At 49.1% G+C, this 24,900-nt stretch overlaps 1 protein-coding gene across 4 annotated transcripts in view; it reads left to right on the top strand.

Moving 5' to 3' along the window:
* Nucleotides 1-24,900, top strand: part of SLC13A3 (solute carrier family 13 member 3) — a 76,912-nt gene that overhangs the window by 42,026 nt on the left and 9,986 nt on the right. For 2 of the 4 annotated variants that reach the window (XM_046679831.1, XM_046679834.1), the window contains exons 4-11: nt 1,401-1,467; nt 3,244-3,309; nt 4,287-4,472; nt 6,763-6,888; nt 10,777-10,872; nt 11,825-11,929; nt 16,292-16,389; nt 20,804-20,916. In XM_046679831.1, the coding sequence (XP_046535787.1) occupies nt 1,401-1,467; nt 3,244-3,309; nt 4,287-4,472; nt 6,763-6,888; nt 10,777-10,872; nt 11,825-11,929; nt 16,292-16,389; nt 20,804-20,916 (857 nt within the window). The remainder of the gene's footprint in view (nt 1-1,400; nt 1,468-3,243; nt 3,310-4,286; nt 4,473-6,762; nt 6,889-10,776; nt 10,873-11,824; nt 11,930-16,291; nt 16,390-20,803; nt 20,917-24,900) is intronic. The other 2 variants (XM_046679832.1, XM_046679833.1) reach the window with 2 other exon arrangements.

The following is a 24,900-nucleotide window of genomic DNA, read 5'->3' as shown; positions in this document are numbered from 1 at the left end:
GAATTAAGTAACTGAGGTACGGGGAGATAAAGGGGCTTATCTAAACCGGGGTTTCTCAACTTCAGCACTAGTGACATTTCGAGTAGGATAATTCTTTGTTGTGGGAGCGTTGTAGGAGGTTTAGCGGCATCCTCGACCTCTGCCCACTAGATGCCAGTAGCACCCCCCCATCCCCAGTTGTGACAACCAAAAACGTCTCCAGATATTGTGCAATGTCCCTCGGAGGCAGAATCAGCCCTAGTTGGGAACCACGGATCTAAGGTCATATAGTAAGTGATGGAGCCATGATTCGAACCCAGAACCCATGTGTTCAGCTACCAGGCATGCGCCCAATGCCCAGGGCCGGCTTCTTGTGCCCTTGGTGATGGTTTCAGCTGCAGGAACTGTTAATCTCTTCCATTTTTCTTGTCTCCAGAACATTATTGGAGGCTCCTGGGGAGACTGACCCATCAAGCAAAGGATACTTTTAAAAGGAAGTCAGATCCTGTCCTGACTCTCCTCTGCTCAAACACACCCCTGGCCCTGCTCCCATCTGACTCAGAAGAGAAGCCAAAGTCCTTACCGTGAGCCCCAAGACCCCCGCATGACCCATCCCACTTCCTGCCCTTCTCTCACCTCACCTCCCGCTACTCTCCCCTCCCTCAACCCCTCCAGCCCCACTGGTCTCCCTCCTGCTTCCCGACACACCAGACGCACTCTCACCTCAGGGCCTTTGCACTTGCTGCTCCTGTTGCCCTTAACCCTCTTCCTACAGCTCTTCCTATGATCCTTGAGGTCTCAGATCAAATGCCATCAGCTCATTTGTCTTCTCGGTTGACCTGATCGCAGTAGGCCACTTGCTCCCATCCCCACTCTGCAATCACTTTCCATCACATTGCCTAGTTTTATCTCCTCCATCACTTTCACCACTGCCTGAAATTTCCTTTATTCAATTATTGTCTGTCTCCCCTTACAGAATATAACTTTCATGGCAGCAGGGACCTTGTTTATATTATTCATGGTGTACCCCAAACTCATAGTCAATAGCACATAGAAGATGCCCAATAAATACTTTTTCAATGAATGAATGGGAGATTGGGGTCACCCATCCCCTTGCTGATCCATTCCTACTCTTAGCTAGTCTTTCCCAAACATCCCTTTGACAATGGCAGCTTAGGTAAGCCTAGGCTTGAGTTATGGGTTGTCCAGCAACCTTGCAGCCAGCTCCCTGCCCACAGGCCTGGGGTCATCTCCAAATGTGGATGGGTGGGACAGAAGGATGGAATTTTGACTGCCTGTTTTTTTTTTTAATTCAACGACTAGTCTAGGAGGGGAACCTGAAGAATGTCTCCTGATTGAGGAGGAACACGCCTGTCCCATTTGTTACCTTACACTAAAGCCGTCATGCTCTCTCCTCCCAGCTGCTGTGCGGAGAAACGGCCTGCACACGGTGCCCACGGAGATGCAGTTTCTTGCCAGCACAGAAGAGTGAGTTCCTGGTGACATGCATAGAGGAGCCAGTGCTTGATCCAAGGAGATGATGGACCAGAATTCAATGCTGCAAGCAATCCCCTCCCCTCCCCAGATTTTTCTCCAAATGGCCTAATGTTCGAGTTTCCACCATCTGTCCTTTCGGCTTAGGCAGACCTCCACAGCCGCCTTAAAACATGCAAATGTGGACGGGGCAGGGGAGCTCGTGAAATCCCTGGAGTTGTGGTGAGGAGGAGGCTCTGCGGGAGAGGGCAGAAGGGCACAAACCACACTGCGGTCAAGGAGGAGAGGCAAGCGGACAGGGTCAAGAGGCTCTAAGGAAAAGCGTCCTATGAGCCCCTCACGATCCTTTGCACTTGTGTGACTTAGGAAGCGTCTTCACCTCGGCGGCACATTCGGTCTTTGGCGTCCTTTGTATACGGCAGCGTGGTTAAGATTCTGAGGTTTGGAGCCACACAGACCTGGCTTTGAACCCTGGCTCTGCCACTTACTGGCTGTATGATTCCGACAAGTCACATAACCTCTCTGAGCCTCGGTTTAGTTTCAGCTACCAACTGGACATGATATTGGAACCCACCTTATAGGGTTGTTTTGGGTTAAATGAGATAATGTCGATTAAGTAAGATAATGTCGATCAGGTTGCTAGGCCTTGCAGGCACAGATGGTAGCGCTTGTTGTTAATGTCATTGTTGTCTTGATTCAGTGGCGATGAAACAGCAGGAAGTAAAGTGACTTGCTCAAGGCATGCTGGGCATTGATCAGGTCTGTTTCATTCATTCAATAAATATTTATAGAGAGCTTGTGACGAGCCAGGCACCGCTAGGAATACAGCAATGAACAGACAAAAGCCCAGCCCTGTAAAGCTTACATCCCAGGGATAAGAAGCAGATATGTGAGTAAAATCCATAGTATTCAGATGGTTGGTGAGTGCTGTGTGGGAGAACAAAGCAGGAAAGAGGGCTAGGCAGGAGGGCTGGGGGTGGGGAAGGGCAGTTTTAAGATAGGTGGTTAGCGAAGACCTCTCTAAGAAGGTCATGCTTGAGCAAACACCTGAAGGAGGTGGGGGGTCGTGGGGGATCTGTGGGAAGAGCGTTCTCAGCAGAGGGACTAGCAGGTGCAAAGGTCCTGAGAGTCCAAAGCAGACAGGAAGCCAGTGTGGCTGGAGGTGGGTGAGTGGATGGCAGGAGGCGGTGTCAGGGAGATTGCCTGGGTGGCGAGAGTGTGGTGGTGGAGGGCCACAGGCTGTGGGACCTCACAGGCCGTTGATGTAACCTTGGCTTTGAATGAGATGGGGGCTGATGGGGGGTTAGCAGAGGAGGGGTGTGATCTTATGTTTGAGTCTTACCCCATGGCCTGTGCTCCTTCCTGGCACCATATCTGGGGCTTTGAGTCCAGCTTTGAGATATGGATTTTGTGATTGGCCTAGCACTTACTCCCATGCAACCTGGGAATCTGTTTTGACCATCTGCCCCTGCAAAGCTTGTGTTGAGTCCATTGGAAAAGACCTGATCCGATCCCCACCCTCTGGGACTCTGTGTCCATTGACTGCAAGCCCCATCCCCTCTCTGGGCCTCAGTTTCCCCATCTAAACAAAGAAGGGGCTGCACTACATGAGCCCTAGGGCCTTCTCTGCTCCTCATTCTCACTGTGAGGCTCAGTCTGGTTGGGTCCCCAGGTCTGAGGGAGACCACAGTTCCTGACCAGGCCTCTCAGCCTGGAAGTCAGGCCGTGACATCGGTCTCCAGCTACTCCCAGTCCTTGTCTTCCTTTCAGACCTCAGATCATGTCTTCGTTGCCATCTGGAGAAGGGGCCTCTCATGTAGTAATTAAAGCCAGAAGGTATTTAAAGTATGTTTCATTTTTTTAACAAATTGATTTGTTGCACAGGAGCAGTTCTTAATTTCATTTACTTGTATAAACATTTCATAATCGCGCAAGTCAAAAAAAATACTCTTCAACAAAAAGAAAAATGTACTCCACATCTCACTCCCAGAGATCGATTAAAACCGTTAAGTGAATCTCATTCTAGATTATTTCTTCATATTCTCTATATACATAAATGCATATGTTAAATTAAAAAAATTGATAATGTTATATATGTTTTTTGTAACCTGCTCCTACACTTAGTGGAGTGTAGTAAACATCATTTCACGTCAATAAATTTGTGTCAACATCATTATCTTTTGAGTATATAATTAACAGTTCTTAATTTAATTCTTTCTCAAACTCTGTACAAGGAAAACAAGCCAGAAAATATACGTAAAGAGTAAAAGAGAAAAAAAATCGAATTCTACTCCCGAGAAAGGCACCAAAAAACTCTGCTTGTACCATTCTAGACTTTTCTTAATATTCATATATTCATGAAATATGTGAATATTTTTAAAATGAAAAAAATGAAGTAATGCTGTTACTTACCTTTTCCCTTTATATGATGGACATCTTTCATTTTAATAAACACCCATCTAAATCGTCATTTTTAATAGCTGCTTTGGTGTTTCTTCCAGAAAGAGGGTCATCTGTGTTTAGCTAATGCCTTTTTGATGGAGATGTGGGTTGTTTTCCATTTAAATTATATTTAATTCTGTGGTGAAGTCGCTTGGGCCTGCCCCTGAGGCACTGCCCAGTTATTTGTTCATAAGATCTTGGAGTAAAGTACTTCAGCTGCAGGGTTGCACAGTTTTAGAGGTTTTTGATGCCTCTGCCAAATTCCCTTCTAGAAAGACCTCTTAGCTTTCCCGCCCCAGCAGTGAGTATCCCCCTGAGACCAGAGATGCTGAGTGTGTTCTGAATGGCGTCTCTTCGGGTTTGTTTAAAAGCAAGGACTGCCCCGAGGAGGCCGAGGCCCCGCTGGATCTTCTGGCCGACTCCAAGAAGGAGGAGGACTATCGCAGAAACATCTGGAAGGGCTTCCTCATCTCCATCCCCTACTCGGCCAGCATCGGGGGCACTGCCACCCTCACGGGCACCGCCCCTAACCTCATCCTGCTTGGCCAGCTCAAGAGGTAAAAACAAGTGCCCCCCCCCAACCCCCCCAGCACTGGAGTCTCTGCTCCCCTCCTCTCCTCCTCTCTCATCCAATGTTCAGGGAATGAGCATGGAATGCCTTCTGTCAGCCAGGCTCTGGGGACCCAGCAAAATCCCTGCCTTGGGGGACTTCCATTGTAGTGGGAAGACAAGCAGTAAAGGAAAAGCAAATGAATATATAATGTTGGTGTGATAAGTTATGAGATAAAATCAGAATAAGGGAGTAGAGGGGACAGGAGTGGGTGCTGTGTTACATAGGTGGGTCAGGAATGTGCGACCTCTCTAACAAGGTGACATTTGAGCAGAGACCTGGCAGTGAAGGAGTGAGCCATGTGGACCCAGGAGGAAGAGCATTCCAGACAGAGGGAATAGCCTGGACAAGGGTGGGAACAGTCCCAGGGGTGTTCAGGGAACAGCACAAAGACCAGAGAGGCTGGAGTGCGGAAGGCGAAGGCAAGCGTGAGAAGAGGTAGGGTAACAAGAGGCTGGACTAAGGCCGCCGTCATAAGGGCCCCAGCTTGTCCTTCAAGAGAGATGGGGAGTCGGTGAGAAGCCGGGAGCAGAGGAGTGACATCTGCTTTAAAAACTAACCCCACCCGGAGGCGTTGATCTGTGGCTGTAAGGCCCCGTGAGAAGCTTTGCACCATGCACGCTGGCCGGCAGTGGAGTAGACTCTGCCAGGAGGTAAAGTCTCCCCATCCCCAAACCTGTTCCAACAGGAGATGTCAGGACGCGAGGATAAACGAGGATTCTCAGACAGCACGACTTGTCAATTGCATTATGCCAAACCACTTAGTTCGAAGATTTAAAAAATATCCCAGTATTTCAAGATTCAGTTTCTAAGATGTTCAGATTCCAGAACCCTGAGAGGCGAGGTTTGTAAGATTCCGTTGCAGTGGAGATGTGTCCTGTGTTCATTTAGTCCCCACGAATGCAGGTGTCAGCATTTGGCAAACGAACAACACGAGAAGCATCTGATGCTCAGCGTGGCCCCAAGGGCTGGCCAACTTCTTTCCCTGCTGTTCCACCGAAGAATCAGGGCCTATTAGGAGGAAGGAGGGGACGCCGGTGCTGGTTTTCCTGAGCCAGGCTTTGGTACACACACATCAAGACTATACTTGTGGCTAATCAAAGTTATTTTCATGAGAAATTTTAAGTACACCCATATTTTGCCTCGTGAGCCAATTTTAAAGCCTTAACCCTCTACTACCTTCTCAGGTTCTAAAATCCTTTGATTTTTAAGCTTTGATGATAGAAACCAGTGATTCTCAGCCATGGGTGCATATTAGAGTCATCAGGGAAGGGGAAAAACATATGCCTGGGTCTCACTTGCAGAAATTCCGATTCGGCAGGTATGCGATGGGGGCCAGGCATCAGTACTTTCCCAATTGGTTTAAGGCCACTGCAAACCTTTGGTGTCTTTTCATCTCCATTTTTTGAGCAAGGCCTGGCTGTGCTTCGTGTTTTCTGGTTAGCGACAGAAAACCAAAAGTCGAGATGGTCCTGCTTCAGATGTGGGGACGATCTGGGCTTGACCCTTTGGTCTCCTCAGTTAGAAGGAAGTGCAAGCACAGGGACAGTCTGTTGCGGGGACGAAGCGGGGTGTCTGGTATCAGGACTTCCTGGAGCACATCCCCAGGGCTGAACAGGAAAGAGGTGGGCTCCGGGGGGGGCCTCAGGGGCAGGTCCTGATTGGGGGATGGGGGTAATGGGTGAGGCATGGTTGCTGTCAGAGGGTTTTCAGGCTGCCTGCCCACCCAGACGTGAGCAGGACTTTGTTCCAACTTGAAAAGGAACTAGGGAAAAAATGCTGGAGCTGTAAGTAAAAATATCAACCATGAAAGATTTTGAGTCAATTGCATGCAAATTACATGCAAATCATATGCAACATTTGATTGCACAAGCTTGGACCTTCTGGTCTGGACGGAGGGGACTTAGAAGGAATGCCAGATAATATGGGGTTGTGATTCCCCAGCTGGGAGCCTGGGGACACCGGGAAATGGCTGCTGAGTGTTCTCCTTGGCCTTTGCTCCCAAATACATTTTATTAATTTGTTCTGATTAGACATGAAATAGACACATACTAGAACACTCAGAAAATAGAGAAAAAAATTAAAAATTTGAAATACGTTCAATCCCACTGTTAGTACTTAACATATTTCTTCTGGTTCTCCATGTAAACACACACACACACACACGCACGCATGCACGCACGCACACACCTAGCATGGCTGACCTTGCCTGGCTCTCACCTCCCTCTTTTCTCCAGCTTCTTCCCGCAGTGCGACGTGGTGAACTTCGGCTCCTGGTTCATTTTCGCCTTCCCTCTCATGCTGCTGTTCCTGTTGGTGGGCTGGCTCTGGATCTCCTTCCTCTATGGGGGAATGACCCTGAGGTACCGCTTGTGTTTCCCTTGAGCTTTGAGCCCAACCCAGCTGCACTGGAGTCCCGGCTTCCTTCCCCCGGAGGATGGCCTTCCTCAGACTTGGTCTCCTCCTGAGGAGGATTGTCGTTAGGATGTCGTGCCATCTTCTTATGTGGTGACTGTAGCAGACCTCACCTCCCGGGGATGGGAGGATAGGGTGGTGTGTGACCTGCCTGCCACGCCCAGGCCCTCGGTCAATGTCACCCATCATCCATAATCACTGATAGTATCGTTCTTTAAGAAGGTAAACACTCCTTCCAAAGGGGAGGGGAGAGCCGTGTCTCCCATTTTACGGGGCCCTGGTCAAGGAGATAATTTGGAGTGGCGTGAGGACAAGGTAGAAGACAACATTGAGTCATACAGTGAGAAAAATGCTCCTTCTCTCAGCTCTTGTAGAATCGATCTGCTTCGTTGGAGAGAAGGTCTCAGCAGGGTGCTGGAGAAGACGTGACACCTCTCTCACGTCTCCAGATCAGCCTTTTAAACAAAGAAAGAGCAAGCCTCATTTCCAGAGACTTAAGCCAGCGATGGAATCTAGCCAGAATACGTTGCTGTGCTTTCGTGTGTTTATTTTTGTGGTTACTTTCTGTTTATGAGAAGCGGTCCTTGTTTTCCATTTACGGGAGGAATGTAAAGTTTTCTATTTAAATACGTTTCTTTATTTAAAATGTGGAGCCTCTTTGGAGAAAATATTAAGTAAATCTGAGCCGGGTGGTGTGTGGCTATAGGAAGATTTGTGAAGTGGGTTGTGAGTGCCTGGAGTTTGGGAAATCCTAAATTAGGAGCTGCGGCTCAGGGTGGGGGTGGCAGGCATGTCATAAAGTCTCTCTCTGACCCGGTCCCCTCACCTCCCTGGGTTTGAATTTGCTCGTCTGTAAAATGGGTCCAGTAGAAGCTACTCTGGATCAAAGAGATGGGAAAATGCTTTGAAAACTGAAAGGCTCTGGTGGTGGTGGTCCTTGGCTCGAACGCCTTCCAGGACTCCTCGTAGCAGAAACTCAGGGTTCGAAGCTCGGCTTGGCCTAGAGCAGCAAGCCCAGACTTTGGACTCAGATGGACCGGAGTTCAAATCGTGGTTTGGACTCTCTGATCTTGAGCAACTCTGTAACCTCCCTGAGCTTTTAATTTCTTCTCTTGTAGATTGGGGATAAAAATGAGCCACTGCTAAAAACTAAATGCGGGCGAGTGTGTGAACTGACTAGTACTGAGCCTGAACCGGGGCCCCTTTTCCTGTCTGTGGGTTTGAGGAGGACTTTGCAGGACTTGGCCTCAGAGGAGGCTATGAGAGAGGACATGCAAGGGCGGGGAGCCCAGCGAGAGGGGGGTTTCTGCGTGGGTGACAGAAAAGGTTCAGGCCAATCCCATGGCACCATCTTCGCTCAGCAGATAGCCACTGAGCACCCACGATGCGTCTGATGCTGATAGGGGTGTTGAGGATGCAGCAGGTGGGCAAGGCAGAGTACGTGCCTGCCCTCAGGGAGCTTGCACTCTAGGTGGCAGAGACAGACAGTGAACAGTCAAGCACTCCAGGAATAGCAGTCGTGAAAGTGCTGTGATGCGAAGGAGAAGAACAGTGAGACATGAGGGTGTGCACTGGACGGCTCTCACCTACCCGGGAGGTCAGGAGAGCTTCCTTGGGGAAGTGACTTTTGAACTGAGATATGAAGAAGAAGTAGACGTAACTCAGTAAAAGGAAGGAAAGAGATGGAGATGAAGAAGAGCATTCCAGGCAGAGAGAATAGTGAGTGCAAAGGCCCTGAGGCCAGAGGTAGCAAGGGATGTTCTGGAACTAAATAAAGGTTAAAGTAGCCGAGTTCAGGGTTTATGGGAAGTTTGTGGGAGATGAGGCCAGGAAAGGAGGCAGGAGTTTTCATATGATTTTGCCCACCCCTCCACCAGGGGACATTGGCAACATCTTGGACATTTTGGTGGCCACAACTGAGGAAGTACTACTTGGCATGTAGCGGGTAGAGGCCAGGGATGCTGCTGAATTCTACAATACACAGGACAGCCCCCGACAACAAAGAATGATCCTCCCCAGTATGTCAAGAGTTCCAAGGTTGAGAACCTGGGCTAGCTCACTGAGGGCCGTGTAAGGGTGTGATCTTCACACACACAGCCGTTGTGGGGCTTTGAAATATATATTTATTTATTTTTAAATTTAATTTGGATAAGCTGCACATACATTGTTCAAAAATCAAAACAATACGAAGAAGTATGGCGTGAGAGTTCTTCTTCTCAATCAAGGCTTCATTTCCTCGTTCGCCCGCTATCTCCCCCTAAACAGGTATCCACACTTAGTGGCTTCGTGCATAAACTTCCAGAGTGTCCTTGAGCAAATACAAGCAGATACAATATGTTTCTGATGACTGGTCTCCGTGACAGATGCCATTTTTGTAGGATAAATTTCCATTGGTGGGATTTCTGGGTCGGAGAATAAACACATTTTTATTTTAATAGATACTGTCAAGTTGTTCTCCTCGGGAACGGCAGTAATTTGTTCTCCCACTTATTAGTATGAGAGTGCCTGCTTCCATGCAGCCAAGTGGATTTTTGCCAATGTGATAAGAGAAGAGTAATTTGCATGTATTTTATTGAGTAATTTTGAGCAACTTTTCATATTGAGGGGCAATATGAAAAGTTTTCTATATACATGGGGGCCATTGGTATTTTCTTTCCTGTGAATTGTTAAACTGTCTGCTTATATCCTTTGTATATTTTTCAAATGGATTGTTGGTCTTGGTCTTATTGATTTCTAGGACTCTTTATATATTGAAAGATTAGTGCTTATTCTGCAACATGAGGTGCAAATATTTTTCCTGATGTGTTTTTTAATTTGCATATGGTGCTTTCTTCCAGGAAGAATGTTTTAGAAATTTTTTTTATGTAGATTAATTTATCAGTCTTTTCTCATATGACTTCTGAATTTTCAATTTCATTTAGAAAGATTTCCCCATTACAGGAGTTATAAAAGAATGATCCCATGTTTTCTTCTTGTATTTTTATATTTTTAACATTTAAATCTTTGATCAATTTGGAGATTATCCTCAGGGTGCAGTGTGAGGTTTGGATCCAACTTCATTTTTTGTTCCAGATGGCCACTCGGTTGTCCCAACTCTATTTATTGACACACAAAAGTTTTAAATTTTGATGAAGTCCAATTTCTCTATTTTTGGTTGCTTGAGCTTTTGGTGTTATATCTAAGAAATAATTGGCTAATCCAAGGCCCTGAAAATTTACCCCTATGTTTTCTTCTAAGATTTTTATAAGTCCAGCTTTGATTTAGGTCTTTGATCCATTTTGAGTTAAATTTTGTATATGGTGTGAGGTAGGGGTCCACATTCATTCTTTTCCATGTGACTAGCATTGTTTGTTGAAAGACTATTCTTTCCCCATTGAATGATCTTGGTACCCTTGTCAAAAATCAATTGACCATAAAAGTATAGGTTTGTTTTGGACTCTCAATCCTATTTCGTTGATCAACACCATTGACTGAATAGCTCATCTTTTCTGCACCAATATGAGAAACCGACTTTATTGTAGATGAGATCTCCATGTATGCTTGGGTTGTTTCTGGACTTTCTATTTTATTCCATTGATTTGTTGGTTTATTCATGTGCCTGTTTGACCCCTGAAAGGATTTTCTTCCTGGGAGTCATGTGATCAGATTCACATTTTTAAAAGACCATCCAGGCTGTAGGTGGGGAGAACAGGTTTCAGAAGGGGAAGACAGAGGCAGGGAGCCCACTCAGCAGGCTGTTGCAGAGGTAATGCGGCCCGGCCAGAGGGTGGTGGGACCGGTGAGAAGTTAGCAGTACCTGCAGTGGCCACTCCTAACCTGCCCACTTTCTGTTTCAGGGGCTGGAGGAGGAAGAAATCTGAGATCAGCACTGATGCAGAAGATAGGGCTGAAGCTGTGATTCGGGAGGAATTCCAGAACCTGGGGCCCATCAAGTGCGTGGCTCGGGGGATCCTCGGGGCAGGGAGAGAGCTGGGCACTAGACTTTCAGGAGAGGTGCCTCCTGGCCTGACCCCTGGGTCCCCAGGGGTGGATTCCCAGGGGAATTTCAGGACCAGTGGCCTGGGGATGCAAAGTAGGGAGCTAGCTTACACAGTCAGCTTCTTGCCCTGGTGCTGGGGTAGACACCCTGAGGACCAGAAAGCCCCATAAGGTGTACTTGGGATGCGGACCTGCCACCTTCCTGCCTAATGCACCCTTTCCCTCCTGGTCCACGGATACCCGACACTGCCTTGGGCGGCTTCCAGGACCTTGTTTAATGCATGTTTCTCATGTGGAGAAAATAACTAGGAGTCAGCAGGCCTACACACAAGGAATGACTCTGCCACTAACTTCCTGTGTGGCCTTAGGCAAAGCACTAACCCTCTCTGGGTCCTACTCCCCAATCTGTGAAGTGGGCTCATTGGGTAAATATTTGCTCCAATATTTGGGGATTCTCTCTTTCTACCTCTGTCTACCCCTCTCTCCATGTCCGTCCCCCTCTGTGTCTGTTTATCTGTCCCCCTCTGTATGTGTGACTGTTCCTCTTTCTCTTTGCCCACCCCTCGATTTCTGTCTGGCTGTAAGTTTCCTTTCTCTCTGCTTTTCTGACTCTGCCTCTGTTTCGCTCCTTTTTTCTCTCTCTGGATTCGCCTTTGGACCCAGTGAAGTTCCCGGTGGGAATGATAGAAATAGTTTGGGGGAGTGTGGGAGCCCAGAGCAGGATCACTTACACCATGAGACCCCCCACCCTCACTCTGGGGACTTTCTGGGGAGTGAATTACTGCTTTCAGCTCCTCCGAGGCAGGGCTGGTCCAGCCACCCCCAGTGGGCGCCTGCCGAGGCCTTCCCTGCTGAGGTCCACGGGGAGCCTATGGTCACCTCGGGACCTGCATGTCTGTGCCACAGGTTCGCGGAACAGGCTGTTTTCATCCTTTTCTGCATGTTCGCCATCCTCCTCTTCTCCCGGGACCCAAAGTTCATCCCCGGCTGGGCCAGCCTCTTCACCCCTGGGTGAGACTCTGGGGACCAGGGGATGGAGTCCAACAGGGCAGGTTCCGGGATGGGCCCCCTGGAGCTGGAGAGTGCGGTGGGGAGCGCAGTGCCACTGGGGAGGCCTGGGCTGGGTTTGTGCCTTTTGTCCCGTCTAACTATTGACAGCTCCTTTTACTCTCAAGAGTTAGGTTTGGACCATAAAACATTTGGGTTCTCGTGTGTTAAGAGCTTTGCCTTTGGAATCAGACAAAACTGGGTTCAGATGCTAGCTCTGCCGCTTATAAACTGTGCGACCCTGAACACATCATTCATTCATTCATTCAGTCAGTCAGTCAGTCAACGTTTATTGAGAGCCTGTTACATGCTAGGCATTAAGCGAGATGCGGGGCACACAGCAAGAACAAGTAGTTAGACAAGAAAGTACTGCAAATCGTCATGAGTGCTGTGGAAGAAAGAGCGAGAAGGTTAGACTATAGAAGGACGGAGTGGGGACATCGACTGTGGATAGTTTTGGGAAAAGCAAAGGTTAGGAAGAGTAGAGGTGAAAGGTGGAGACGCCCTGGGCCCATCTACTGAGAGCCTAAGCTGGGAGCCCACTGAACACCTTTGCAGAACCGAAGAGGCCTGGTGTGACCGAGGCTGGGTGAGCGGGGCAGGGGGGCAGGAGTGGCTGGAAGGGCAGTGAGGACCAGATTGTGGAGGGTTCTGTCGGACATATTGAGCATTTTGGTCTTTTTTTTTTTTTTTTTTTGGCAGAGCAGTGGGAGACTATTGGAGGGTTTTAAGTTACTTCACCTCCCTGTGCCTCAGTTTCCTCATCTGCCAAATGGTATTGTAATAGTATACTCAGTGCATTGTTCTGACGATAAATCAGGTGCTGTATGTCAAGTGACTTGAACAGCACACAGAAAGGAGTCAGTAAAATTTCAGCTATATTGGTGAGGGAACGGATAGTGGGGGCAAAAATCTGGGTGGGGAGAACAGAAGAGAGCCGTCTAGATGACTCCTGTCATCCAGAACAGGGGTTGGAGAACTAAGGCTCATGGGCCAAAGCTGGCCCAGTGGGTGTTTCTGAATGGCTTTTACATTTTTAAATGGCTGGAGAAAAATCAAAAGACAAGTAATATTTTGTGACACATGAAAATTATATGAAATTCAAATTTCTGTGTCTACAAATAAAGTTTTACCAGAACACAGCTACACCTGTTCGTTTATTTGTTCTCTGTGACTGCTTTCACGCTACGACGTCCAAGTCAAGTTGTGACAGAGACCATAGGGTCTGCAAAGCCAAAAATATTTACTGTGTGGCTCTTTCCAGAAGACGTGCACTGAGCCCTTGTCTAGGGGGCCGACCTCAAGGGTTTGAGTGAAAATGATAGCAGCGGAGATGGAGCAGTCAAGATATAATCAAAGTTAGAAACGATGGGACATGCTGCTGGGTTGGATTTGGGGCACGAGGGGAGGAGCACCTGCATAGATGGTGGTTAGTTGGAGAAGAACATTCTTTGGGGGGATTGAGGTGGCTCGTCAACAATTGTATTTTGGACTGGGTTTAGACTTAGCAAGTCTAAGATGTCTTTCAAATACTGCAGTGGACACTTGGATATGCCAGCCTGGAGCTCAGAGGTGTCAGGTTGCAGATATAAATTGGGGGGTCATGATATAAATTTGGGATTTAAATCGCCGGGAATGGATGGGCTCAGGTAGGGAAAGTATAGGGATGGCGTGGAAGACTCTGAGGAACCCTGACACCTGGGAGCTGGGTGGAGGAGACTGAGCCATCAGGGCGGTGGAGAAGCGGTCAGTGAGGTCGGAGGAAGACCTGGAGACACGGACTAGCCAAGGCCGAGAGAGGGGAGTGGTTTAGGAAAGAGCCAGTGGACAGCTGTGTCAACTTCTGGTGTGAGTCAGAACGTGATGAGAAGGGCGATGTGTCCTCTGGATTTGTGCAGATCTAATGGTTTTGATCAGCACCATCCAACAGAGACAGAATGTGAGCCATATATGTAGTTTAAAACTTTTTAGTAGTCACATTAAAAAGTCCAATGAAACAGATGAAATTAATTTTAATAATCTGTTGTATTTTACACTGTATTATTTCAACACGTAGCCTATATAATAAATTATTATTGAGATGTTTACGTTCCTTTTTCCATAGTAGGTCTCCAAAGTCTGGTGTGTACTGTACACGTACAGCTCATCTCAGTCTGGTCTTGCCACCGTTCCTGTGTCCACGGGCCATGTGTGGCTGTGGCTGCCAGGCTGGATAGAGCAGCTCTGCACGCTCCGCCCTCGAGCCCCAGACTCCCTCTCATAAATGGGGGATATGAGTTCTGCTCTCATGAGGGAGAAACGATATAATTTCATGGAGCCAGGAGAAGTAGCTCTTATCACCCTTCTTTTATTTTTCCAAAATGTAGCTGCTCTGCTATTTTTTCAGACGAAAAATGGGTGTTATAAACATTCCAGCAATACAAAGAAACTGCAAATCACCTAGAATCTCAGTCTCCAGTTCTGATATACATCTTTTCTGACTTAAAAAAATGCCCATCTGGGAACTTCTCTGCATCTCGATTGCACTGGTGGTCGCAGGACCGAGTGCATTAGTCAAAACTCATGTAACGAATCCTGAAAGCTGGTGCATTCTGTTGCATGTTAATTATACTTCAATGAAATGAATTTTAAAAACACATGTCAACTAGCTAAAAGGAAACCTAGCTAAACAGAAGATTTTTTAACAGAAATCCGATTACAGTAAACATGTTATCGGTGACCTGCTTTTTTCTTTTTTAATTATAAAAGTTATGCATACTCAGGAGAAAATTCAAACAATGCTGAATTGAAAAAGTAAAAGTTGCCCTTCATCGACCCTCTGTCCCACTCCCCAGAGATGATCGCAATGAACAGACTGCTGTGTAACAATCCAGATACACGGACACACACACGTATTAACGCATGCACACAGACATCTGTGTACACAGATAACAAAACATTGGAAAATACTTAATGTGATCATGGGCGACTTGCTCTTTCTGACCTCCTTCATTCTTTTTAAACACTGCATAGTATTGTATGGAATGGGAGTATCTTCATTTAATGAAGTTCTTTTTGGATTGTGTCCAATACTACAAATAAAAACTTGCTTTTTAATTTACAGGGTATCTTGGTTGTATTTGTATGTCAGTACATAATGATGATATTATCTTATATTTTAAGAAGCAGATGTAAGGTATTTTATTATATATATTATTATATATACATTATATACACAATTTATTGAAGCATGTGCCTGCTAAAAATCTTCCATTTTTTTTACTCTTGCTGGTAATGGACATCCCAGTACGTAATCTGTGTGCAGGAGTCTAGTTATTTCCTGAGCATAAATTCCTAGAAGTACGATAACTGGATCAAGGGGTTTTCACGTGCAAAGCATTGAAACCTGCTGCCAGCTGCCCTCCAGAAGATTAAACCACTTTATTTTCCCACCACCCGTATATGTTTCCCGACATCCTCAGTAGGTATTATCACCCTTTTCAAGTTTTGCTGTCTGTTAGCAGACGAATGACACTGCATTATGTTTTGGTTTATAGTTCTCGAATATAGTGGCATGGACCATCTTTTCCAGTTTCTTGGCCATCTGATACTCTTCTTCCCAAATGTGTGGGCTGAAAGGGCTTTTGTTGGCAGTTGGCTCTGTGCTTCATTGAACTTGGAGCCAGAAAATCTGGGTTCGATGCCCATCTCCTCCAGGGACCGTGGTCTGGCCTCCAGCAAGTTGCTTCTGTTCTCCGAGCCTCAGATTCCTCATCTGAAATGGAAGATTTTTAGCCTGCCCCCCAGGGCTGTTTCTGAGACTTCTGTGAGCTTCATGTCTCCACAGGACACGTCGTGGACCCTTGAAAGGTTGTCGTTGGGTTTTGAGGGGCTGTGAACTCCATCTGCACGCTGCTGGTGTGAATGGGCTGCATCTTTGTGTAGTAAGCTGCCCGTGCCAGGAGGAATTCAAGCAGAAGCTGAACAAATACATATAGGGCTCTTTCAGGAGCCCCAGTTATGATGATTTGTGGGGGTTACACAGACCCCAGCATGCTGTGGCTCTCAGATTCTTCCCTGTTTGGTCATGTCCGCCTTCCTAGTGTCCTTGAATTAGGAGGAGAAGCGTTGGTTCAGCTGGAGCTGGGGATAAAGGGATAAAGGGCTTTTGCATCCACGAGTGGTTGCCTCCAAGCTGAATGCGTGCAGGAGGAATCCAGTGGCCTCCAACAATGCCCCCTTCACAGCAGGCCTAATTCCCTTCCACAAATCCTCATTTGCAAATCTGCCAAACCGCAGCCTGCTGAGATGCCTGGGGTCACATGCTTTGGGGCCTTGTCATTGTAGGTTTCTTTCGGATGCTGTCACCGGTGTGACCATTGTCATCATCTTGTTCTTCTTCCCATCCCAAAGGCCATCTCTCAAGTGGTGGTTTGACTTTAAAGGTAAGGTGGTCAAGGCTGGGGTGTGGGTGGACTCAGCGAGGTCCTGGAGCATGGTAATCAGTGGCCTGGAGGCGGGGCCCACGCCTGGGACCGGACAGCCCTCATGTACCAACCACGTGGTCCTGCTTGCTCCCCTTGCCCTGCCTGAGCATTTACCTTGTCTGGGCCTTTAGGGGAGCCAGAGATGACAGTCCCGGGCAGGGGTTAGCAACTGCAGTGCGCTGGCTCAAATCCAGCCAGCTGTCTGTTTATGGACAGCCCGTGAGCTATGAATGGCTTTCACATTTTTTAACGGTTGAAAGGAATTAAAAGTAAAATATTTCATGACTTGTGAACATTACATGAAATTTAAATGTCAGTGTCCATAAATAAAGTTTTTAATTTCTTCAAAAGAAATTTGTGGACATTTATTTTCTTTAGGTATGTAAGTACCTCCACAATAGCCTAGATTTTACCTCTTTTTTTTTTTTTAAGGATTGGCACCTGGGCTAACAACTGTTGCCAATCCTTTTTTTTTTTTTCTGCTTTATCTCACCAAACCCCCCCTGTACACAGTTGTATATCTTAGTTGCAGGTCCTTCTAGTTGTGGGATGTGGGACGCCGCCTCAACATGGCCTGATGAGGGGTGCCATGTCCGCGCCCAGGATCCGAACCCTGGGCCGCTGCAGCGGAGCGCGTGAACTTAACCACTCGGCCACGGAGCCGGCCCCATGCCTCTTTTTGTCTTGGGTTTTGGCTCGCAAAGCCCAAAATATTTACGTTCTGGTGCTTTATAGGAAAACTTTGCTGCCCCCCGGGCCCAAGGCAGGAGTTGCAAGTGGGTTGCCCACGAGTCAGACACGAAAATCTCAAACTGGGTTTAAAGGAACAGGAAGTGGTGGGGACTGAGGCCAAACTGCCGAAAGGCATTCAAATTCAGCTTAAAAGAATCACGGAGCCCTCCAAGCCGGACGACTGAGGGCTGGCCTACAGGGGGCCGCTGTGGCCACGTGGGGTTTCCAGCAGGTGTCTGCCAGAAGAACGGGCTGCCATCTGCTGCCTGCGACAGGCTGCCCCCGGCTGAGCTCCAGCAGGGGCGGTGGGATGAACACTGGACCAGGACTCAGGAGATAGGGTTGTAATCTATTTTCTGTTGTTGAAAACAATAGGTTATTATGCAGGATCGGTCCAGTTTGGGAGGAGTCGGGGTCTGGGGCAGGGAGTGCCTTGTAAGGATCAGTAGGGGACGATTCCTCAGGGCGCCATAGTCAGTCTGTGTGGCAGAGCTGGACCTCGAGGAGGCTAGACCTGGGGTCAGGGAGGCTGAGGGCTTTTGGACTCTGCAGGCTCCATTTCCGCTTCTCTCTCTTACTTCTAACTGGCTTTCCTCACCATCCACTCTGTGTATCAGTTGTTGGTCTCTTCATAGTTCCTACTGCCTCTTAGCTGTTGCGTCTTTATAGCTTCTGCTTCACTATACTTCTCGCTTTTTTATAACTTCTGTTTCCTTAGAGGGAGCTACGGAAGCTGTGGAAGTGGGTACCCGGAGGGAGTGGGCATTGCCAGAGAGAAAGGAAGTGGCTGAGACCATCCTTTCTAGTGCGCAGCACTCAGGGCTCATCTGGAGCCTCAGAGAGTGGTTTCCCTGGAGAGACGGTGACTTGCTCAAGGTCACACCACTAGTTAAGAAGAGCCAGGATGTAGAACGCAGGCCGCCAGGCCAACCTTGGTTTTCTTGTTCGACCCACTCTCTTCCATTCCTCTGTGGGTCTGGGTCGCACTTGTGTTTCTCCCACTTTGTGGTCACTCACCAAGTGTTGATGCAGCGGCTGCTGTGTGCCGGCCCTGCGCTTGTGGTTGATGTAATGACAGTGATGGTGATAGCATCCACTTTCTCTCTGCCCAGCAAGCTCTTCCTCCAGATATCCACATGGCTCGCTCCATCCCCCTCTCAGACTCTATCCAAAGGTCACCTCCCCAGCGAAGCCTTCCCTGACTGCACCATCTAGAAAAGCACCTCTGCTTTGTCATCTTCTCTTTACCCTGTTTTCTTTTTCCTCGTAGCACATAAAATTTCCTGACATTATATATTTATTGGTGTATCACCTGCCTCCCTTGCGGGAATGTAAGTTCTCCGAAGGCAGCCATTTTCTCTGTTTTGGCCACTTCTGTATCCCCAGCGTCTAGAAGAGTGCCTGACATATGATAAGTCCCCAATACATATGTGTTAAATGAGTGACCGAGGACTTGCTCTGGGCCATACCTGTGCTGAGCCCTTTGCACACGTGGGCCCATTTTATCTTCCCAATAGGTCTCTGAGGAGGTGCGATTGCTCCCTTTTTCAGATGAGGACATTGAGGCTCAGAGAGGTTGAGTCACTAGCCCAAGTCGCATAGCTGATGGGCAGAGCCAGGATTCAAATCTAGTTGAGCTTCAAACCTGTGCTTTCAGCCATGGCTCTAGATAGCCAGCGGGCAAAGTGGAGCTGGACTGGAGGAATTCAGGGAGATGGAGGCTGTGCTTATAAGAAATAGTGGCGAGGGTGTGGATGGATGGGAAGATAGTAAAGACGATAACCGCTAACGTTAATGACTGAGTGCTTACTGATGGTGAGCAGTCTTATAAGCACTCGCCATTTAACTCGCTTCTTCTGCATTATGTTAAACCCACATTCGGGACCTTTTCTCTCCCCCTGTCCCACCCTTACGGGCTATTTGGGTCAAGTCACTTTCCTTTTTCAGACTTGCTGCCTCTTTAATGAAATCATATTTTATCACCTGAAGGCGCAGGGCTGGCTCTCGCTCCCTCCCCCGCTGGCTCTTCCAGTTCTGGGCTTCCCTGTAGGTTGCATTGGGCCCAGGAATCCCCAGGCTGTGTGCAACATCTGAACCGTGTGTACATGCCTGTCGGCTGCGTGCCAGCTAGCGGAGGGACGTCACTAAGTAACTGATTGATTGATTGATTGATTGATTTTGTGAGGAAGATTAGCCCTGAGCTAACATCTGCCACCAATCCTCCTCTTTTTTCTGAGGAAGACTGGCCCTGAGCTAACATCCATGCCCATCTTCCTCTACTTTATATGTGGGACGCCTACCACAGCGTGGCGTGCCAAGCGGTGCCGTGTCGGGATCCGAACTGGCGAACCCCAGGCCGCCGAAGCGGAATGTGTGAACTTAACCGCTGCGCCACTAGGCCAGCCCCACTGAATAACTTTTATTGTCTTTATTTTCTGACTGTAAACTTTTGTTTTAGATAAGCACAGTAAAAAATTTGGAAAAAGCTGGAAAGGAGAAATAAAATGTCAGTGGTTGCGTAACCAGGAACTGTCCTGAGAGATGGGGACCCGCCTTGAATGAGCTGGGCCTGTCCTGCCCGCCTCCCGGTGGCAGCCTGCAGTGACAAGTTCCATTTCAGAAGTGTTTACTCTGCACCAGGCACTGGGTTAAGTGTGTCACAAACGTTACTTGGCAGGTATTTATGGAGTGACTGCCAGGTGCCAAGCAGTGTTCTAGACACTGGGGATACAGCTGTGAGCCAAACAGAAATGTCCCTGTCCCCCTGTGGCTCCACCACGGCCTCGTCATGGCTCACAAGGACCCTCGGGTGCTGTCATTGTGCCTTGTGTCGGCTGAGGAAATGGGGCTCAGAGTGGCAAGGTCACGTTTCAAGGGCACGCAGAGAGCCAGCCCAGGACGCTCCGTCTCCGGGACCATGTCCCTGACGCAGGGCTGGTGGACCACAGCCCCCGGCCACATCTGCTGCCACTTGCTTCATAAAGAGGGTTTCCTGGGAACGTGGCCACGCCCGTTGGTGCATATCCTGACTCTGGCTGCCTTCACGTTATGATGGCAGCCTGGCTGCAACTGGCTTGCAAAGCCTCGATGGTTCTCCCTCTAACCCTTTACAGAAACTTTGCAGACCCCCTCTTCTAACCACCGCACACACTGCTGCTTTTAGGGAAATACGCATCATCCCGTGACCCCAGGGCCAAAGGCTCCCTGAGCTTCTGTTCTCCTGAATCTGCTTCGTCTTTTCTCCTCTCTGCACACATTCGATTACAAAGAGAGCCTCTTCTCTTGTAATCAGCATGAAAGTAGCACTTACCCAGAAGGCCCGCGTGAGATTCAGAGGATGCCCTGCACGAGGAGGGCCTGGTTCCAGGGCACCGTAAAGAACGGGAGCCGTGAAAACTATTTTCATTCTGGAAGAGCAGGCGCTCCCTCATGCCGCTTGGGGGTTTTCCCCTGAATCTCCCCAGTCGGACACCAGACCCAAACTGTGGCTTCCTGGAGACCCCCGGGTGTCCCCAGCAAGGTGGGCTGCAGGCCCGGTGTCTCCTCCTCAGGCTCGGTGTCCTGAGTGGGTGTCGGGGCCCCTTCTGTCCAGTGGGGAACGGTGTCCCCTCATCAGGCTGAATGTCCTCTCTCCACCCAGCTCCCAACACAGAGACGGAGCCCTTGCTGACGTGGAGGAAGGCGCAGGACACCGTGCCCTGGAACATCATCCTGCTCCTGGGAGGGGGCTTCGCCATGGCCAAGGGCTGTGAGGTAAGCGTGCAGGGGGCCGAGGAGCTCACAGTGAGCGTACCACTAACACGACCCCTGATAGTATCACGACTCGAGGGTTCTGTGGGCACAGAGGAACACCATAGGGTCCTTCCCCCGTGCCAAGACTGTTCAAGGTGCTTGACATATATTAACTCCTTTCAACCTCCCAACAAGCCTATGAGGTAGATGCCATTGTTATCTCTACTCTCTAGATTAAAAAACTGAGGCACAGAGAGGTAAAGTAGCTTGCCCAAGGTCACACAGCTGTGTACTCAGGATTAGAATCCAGGTAGTGTGGCTCTAGTGTCTATGCACTTAATGCTGTGATATAAATGTTAGATATTATTAATATTAGCTAATTAGAGTTATTATGAATGTTATTCGAGGGCGCTGTGAGCTCCAAGGCAGGGCTGGGGCTAGAGTGAGGTGAGGGGCCACTGAGAGTGTGGGATTTCAGGAGACGCTGGCTCTCAGGGTTGTCGGGCAAGGGCACTGTGGCCAGCCCTGCTCAGAGGACGTGCAGCCTCAGTGTCCATCCGACATGTATGGTAACAGAATATCTCATTTAATCCTCACGCTGACCCTAGGGGCTAGGTAACATTTTTATCCCCGTTTTACAGATAGGAAAACTGAGGCATGGAAAAATTAAACACCTCCCTTAAGCTCATACAGTTGCAGTCTGCTTAGAGGCTGGGGTTCGAACTCCAGTTGCTCTGATTTCAGAGTCCAGGATCCGCCTGGCTCTCTCTCTAGAATTCCCAAGTGCCCGGCACTGCTTGAAGTGTTCTGCCAACGCTGACCGCGTGAATCTTCCTCAACCCCACGGAAGGAAGTGCTGCTGCTGTCGAAGACGAGGAAACTGAGGCAGCGTGCGGCTGATAGCTTGTCTGTGTTTGCGTGGCCGGGACATGGCAGAGCCGGGATTGGAGCCTAAGCTCATGAGGCTGTGCCGCAGCCACCGCTCCATCTCGCTGTGTGAGCCACAGCAGGCAAACCACAGCCAATTAAGGACCGATCTGAACTTAGGTGAAGGAAGCCGGAAATTACTTCTCAGATGGCTTTCTTCTTTAATTCAATTTTAATTTTCAAGTTTCAAATAGTGTTACAGTGAAGACACCTGTCAAGGTGGATGCTGCTCAGAAGCCCAGGCTTGGGGATCCGAGTACCCAGCTCTACCACTGCTTGCTGGGGCCCTTCGGGCAGGTTCCTTCGCCTCTCTGGGCACCAGTGTTCTCACCCGCGAATTGAGGATGGAAGTCCGTACTCTGGGAGGTTGTTGGAAGTAACTGAAGAAGATAATAACTAACGCAAATAGGAAGTGCTGTGAGCTGCTGTGCCTTCTCTCTAACCCTCCCCCACGGTGACTGCAGGTCTGGCTGCAGAAAGCCGCTCCGAGATGGGCATTAGCGATGGGGGCTCATTAGGTTGTGCCCTTGAGGTCACCCCCTGCGGAAGGAGGAGGAAGGAAGCAGGAGAGGGAGAGGGAGGGGTGGAGCCGCGAGGACGAGGACAGAGACTTTGTCACCTCTGCAGGGGGCGCCGAGCTGAGCCAGCCTGCAGACACTCTGGTGGGTCCACGTGGCATGCCGGGCCTTTGTGTGCCCCTCCGTCAGTCTGCGGGTATGAGCCCCAGGAGGGGTGCGACCTTGGGCAAGACGACCCCAGGGTCTGAGACAGCCCCTGGGGCTGACCGTGTAGGTCATCTGCTGCCCTACTCCCTGCCCTGGGGCGAGGAGCTCACCGAGGGGGTCTGGGTGGCACATTCAGGTTCTCTACACAGCTACTCTTTTTTATGAAATAGATTTTAATTTTATTCCTTTTTCCAATAAATAACACGTCTGATGGTACAGAGTTCAAAAGGAGCAAAAGGATAGATGAGCAAAGGTAGTTTTGATTTCCATTTTGGGAACCCCAAGGGCCAGAAAGGTTAAGGGACTGATTCTGGGTAACACAGCTCATAGGTAGCAGAGTTGGGATTTGAACTCGCCTCTGTCTGACTCTTCTCCCTACTGCCTCCTACCGGGGATATATCAGGGAAGGCTTCCCAGAGGAAGTGACACGTTACCCAGGTCTTGAGGAGGCCATGCAATGCAGCAGTAGAAAGCGTGGGCTGTGGAATCAGACCATCTGGGCTGGAGTCGCAGATCTTCCACCTCTTAGCTGTGTGCCTCAGTTTCCTCATCTGTAAAATGGGAACAACAGTGGTGCCCATCTCGTAGAGTTGTTACAATTATTAAATGAGTCGATTCACCTGGAAAACTTAGAACATAGCCCGGTGGAGCTGGTGATTATAATTGGATGTTGGGGAAAAGGAGCAGTCAGAATCGAGGAGGAGCAGCTAGGTGGAAGTGGTGCCATTTACTGAGATGATACGAACCTAGCCTGACCCTGAGGGGCACGGCAGAAGGGGCTGACCCCACACCTAGTGGCTTCTCCGAGCTCAGGGTGAGTGGGCAAAGTCCGGTTCCTCAGTGGGGTTGGCGGGCTGCAGCCGTGGGGGGCTGGGCCGCAGGCCTGCCGAGCGTGCTGGAGGCCCGCCTGGCGCCTGGCCCGGCCCCGGGCAGCCAGCCGGGGTTTCTATTCAACAAGGGCTTTGTGTGGCAGCTGCCCCTTCCTCCAGCCCCTGCTGGTACCACCCTCCCCGGGCAGCACCGCCGGCCCCAGGAGGGACCGGAATGCTCACGGCACAGCCTGCACCCCAGCCCCTGCCCAGTGTCCTCAGCAGGCCCCAGCAGCCTCTTGGGGCTTAGGGGTCCTCGAGGGGCCCACCATGAGCCTGGATGCCTGGACTCCCCATGCTGGTTCTGAAGGGCTGGAAGCAGATCCCAGTGCTTACTCTGCGCTCGGGCAACTCACTTAAACCTGGTGAGTGTCCTCACTGCGGTTTTCTCCTGCTGCAAAACTGCCCATGACTTGCCATATATTTAGACTCTAGCCTGAAGGCTTCCATTGGCCCGTACAAGGCCCAGCACGGCCTGACCCCTGCCTACCTCCCTGATGTCGGCTCCTACCTCTCTCCCCTCGCTGACTCCCCTCTAGTCCCACTGACCCCTTAATGTTCCTCAGTCACACTAGACTCATTCGCACCCCAGGACCTTTGCATCTGCTTTCTTTCTGTGGAGTGCTCTTCCCTGAGATCTCTGAGTCCTCACCCTTCAGGTCTCAACTCCAAAGTCACCAATGCCGAGAGGCTCTCCCCGGCCGCCATGTCTATAGTCCCTCTTCACAGTTGCTTTCCCTCTTATCACCCAGCTCATGCTGCATCTACCCCCCACATTGTCTTGTTCGTTTGTTTATTTGTGTCTCTCTTACAAGAATGTAAGCCCCATGAGGGCAAGATCGTATTTGTCTTACCCACCACTGTTCCAGGCATCTGGAAGAGTCCTGGAGCGTAACGTGCTCGCTCAGTAAATATTTGTCGGATATAACCCATGAGATGGCTGTTTTGAGGACTGATGACGTGATGGGTGGACAGTGTCCTGCCCAGGGCCGATCCCTACCAGGTGCTAGACCAGAGCCGCTGTCAACCTCACGGCTTCTCTTGTTATAACCTTACTCTCTCGTGGATGAGAAATTGGTCTTATTCTGACACCTTTGTGTATGTCTCATTTCATCTCCACCACGACAAACTTATCTACAAATGGATTGAGGTTGTGGAAGCTTGATATTCCAACCCTAGAGCAAGTCATTTCACTGATTTGGGCAAATCACCACCTGTCTGTGCCTCAGTTTCTTCAACCATAAAATGGACACAATTATACTCCTTACTTCATGGAGTGTTGCGAAGATTAAGTAAGGTGATGTCAGCAAAGTACTTAGAAGAACGCCCAGCACAGAATAAGTGCTATATTAAGCATTCTTTAAATTAAATAAACAATAATAATCCATATTCGGTGCTTACTATGCACAGGAACTGTTTTTACGTGTACTCATTTAATCCTTACCGCAACCCCTTGAAGAAATCAAGGAACAGAGACGTTCATT

This window comes from Equus quagga, chromosome 12, assembly GCF_021613505.1.
Source record: "Equus quagga isolate Etosha38 chromosome 12, UCLA_HA_Equagga_1.0, whole genome shotgun sequence".
Classification (NCBI taxonomy): Eukaryota; Metazoa; Chordata; class Mammalia; order Perissodactyla; family Equidae; genus Equus; species Equus quagga.
The sequence above is the reverse complement of the archived record's forward strand: the minus strand, read 5'-3'. Positions and strand labels throughout refer to the sequence as shown.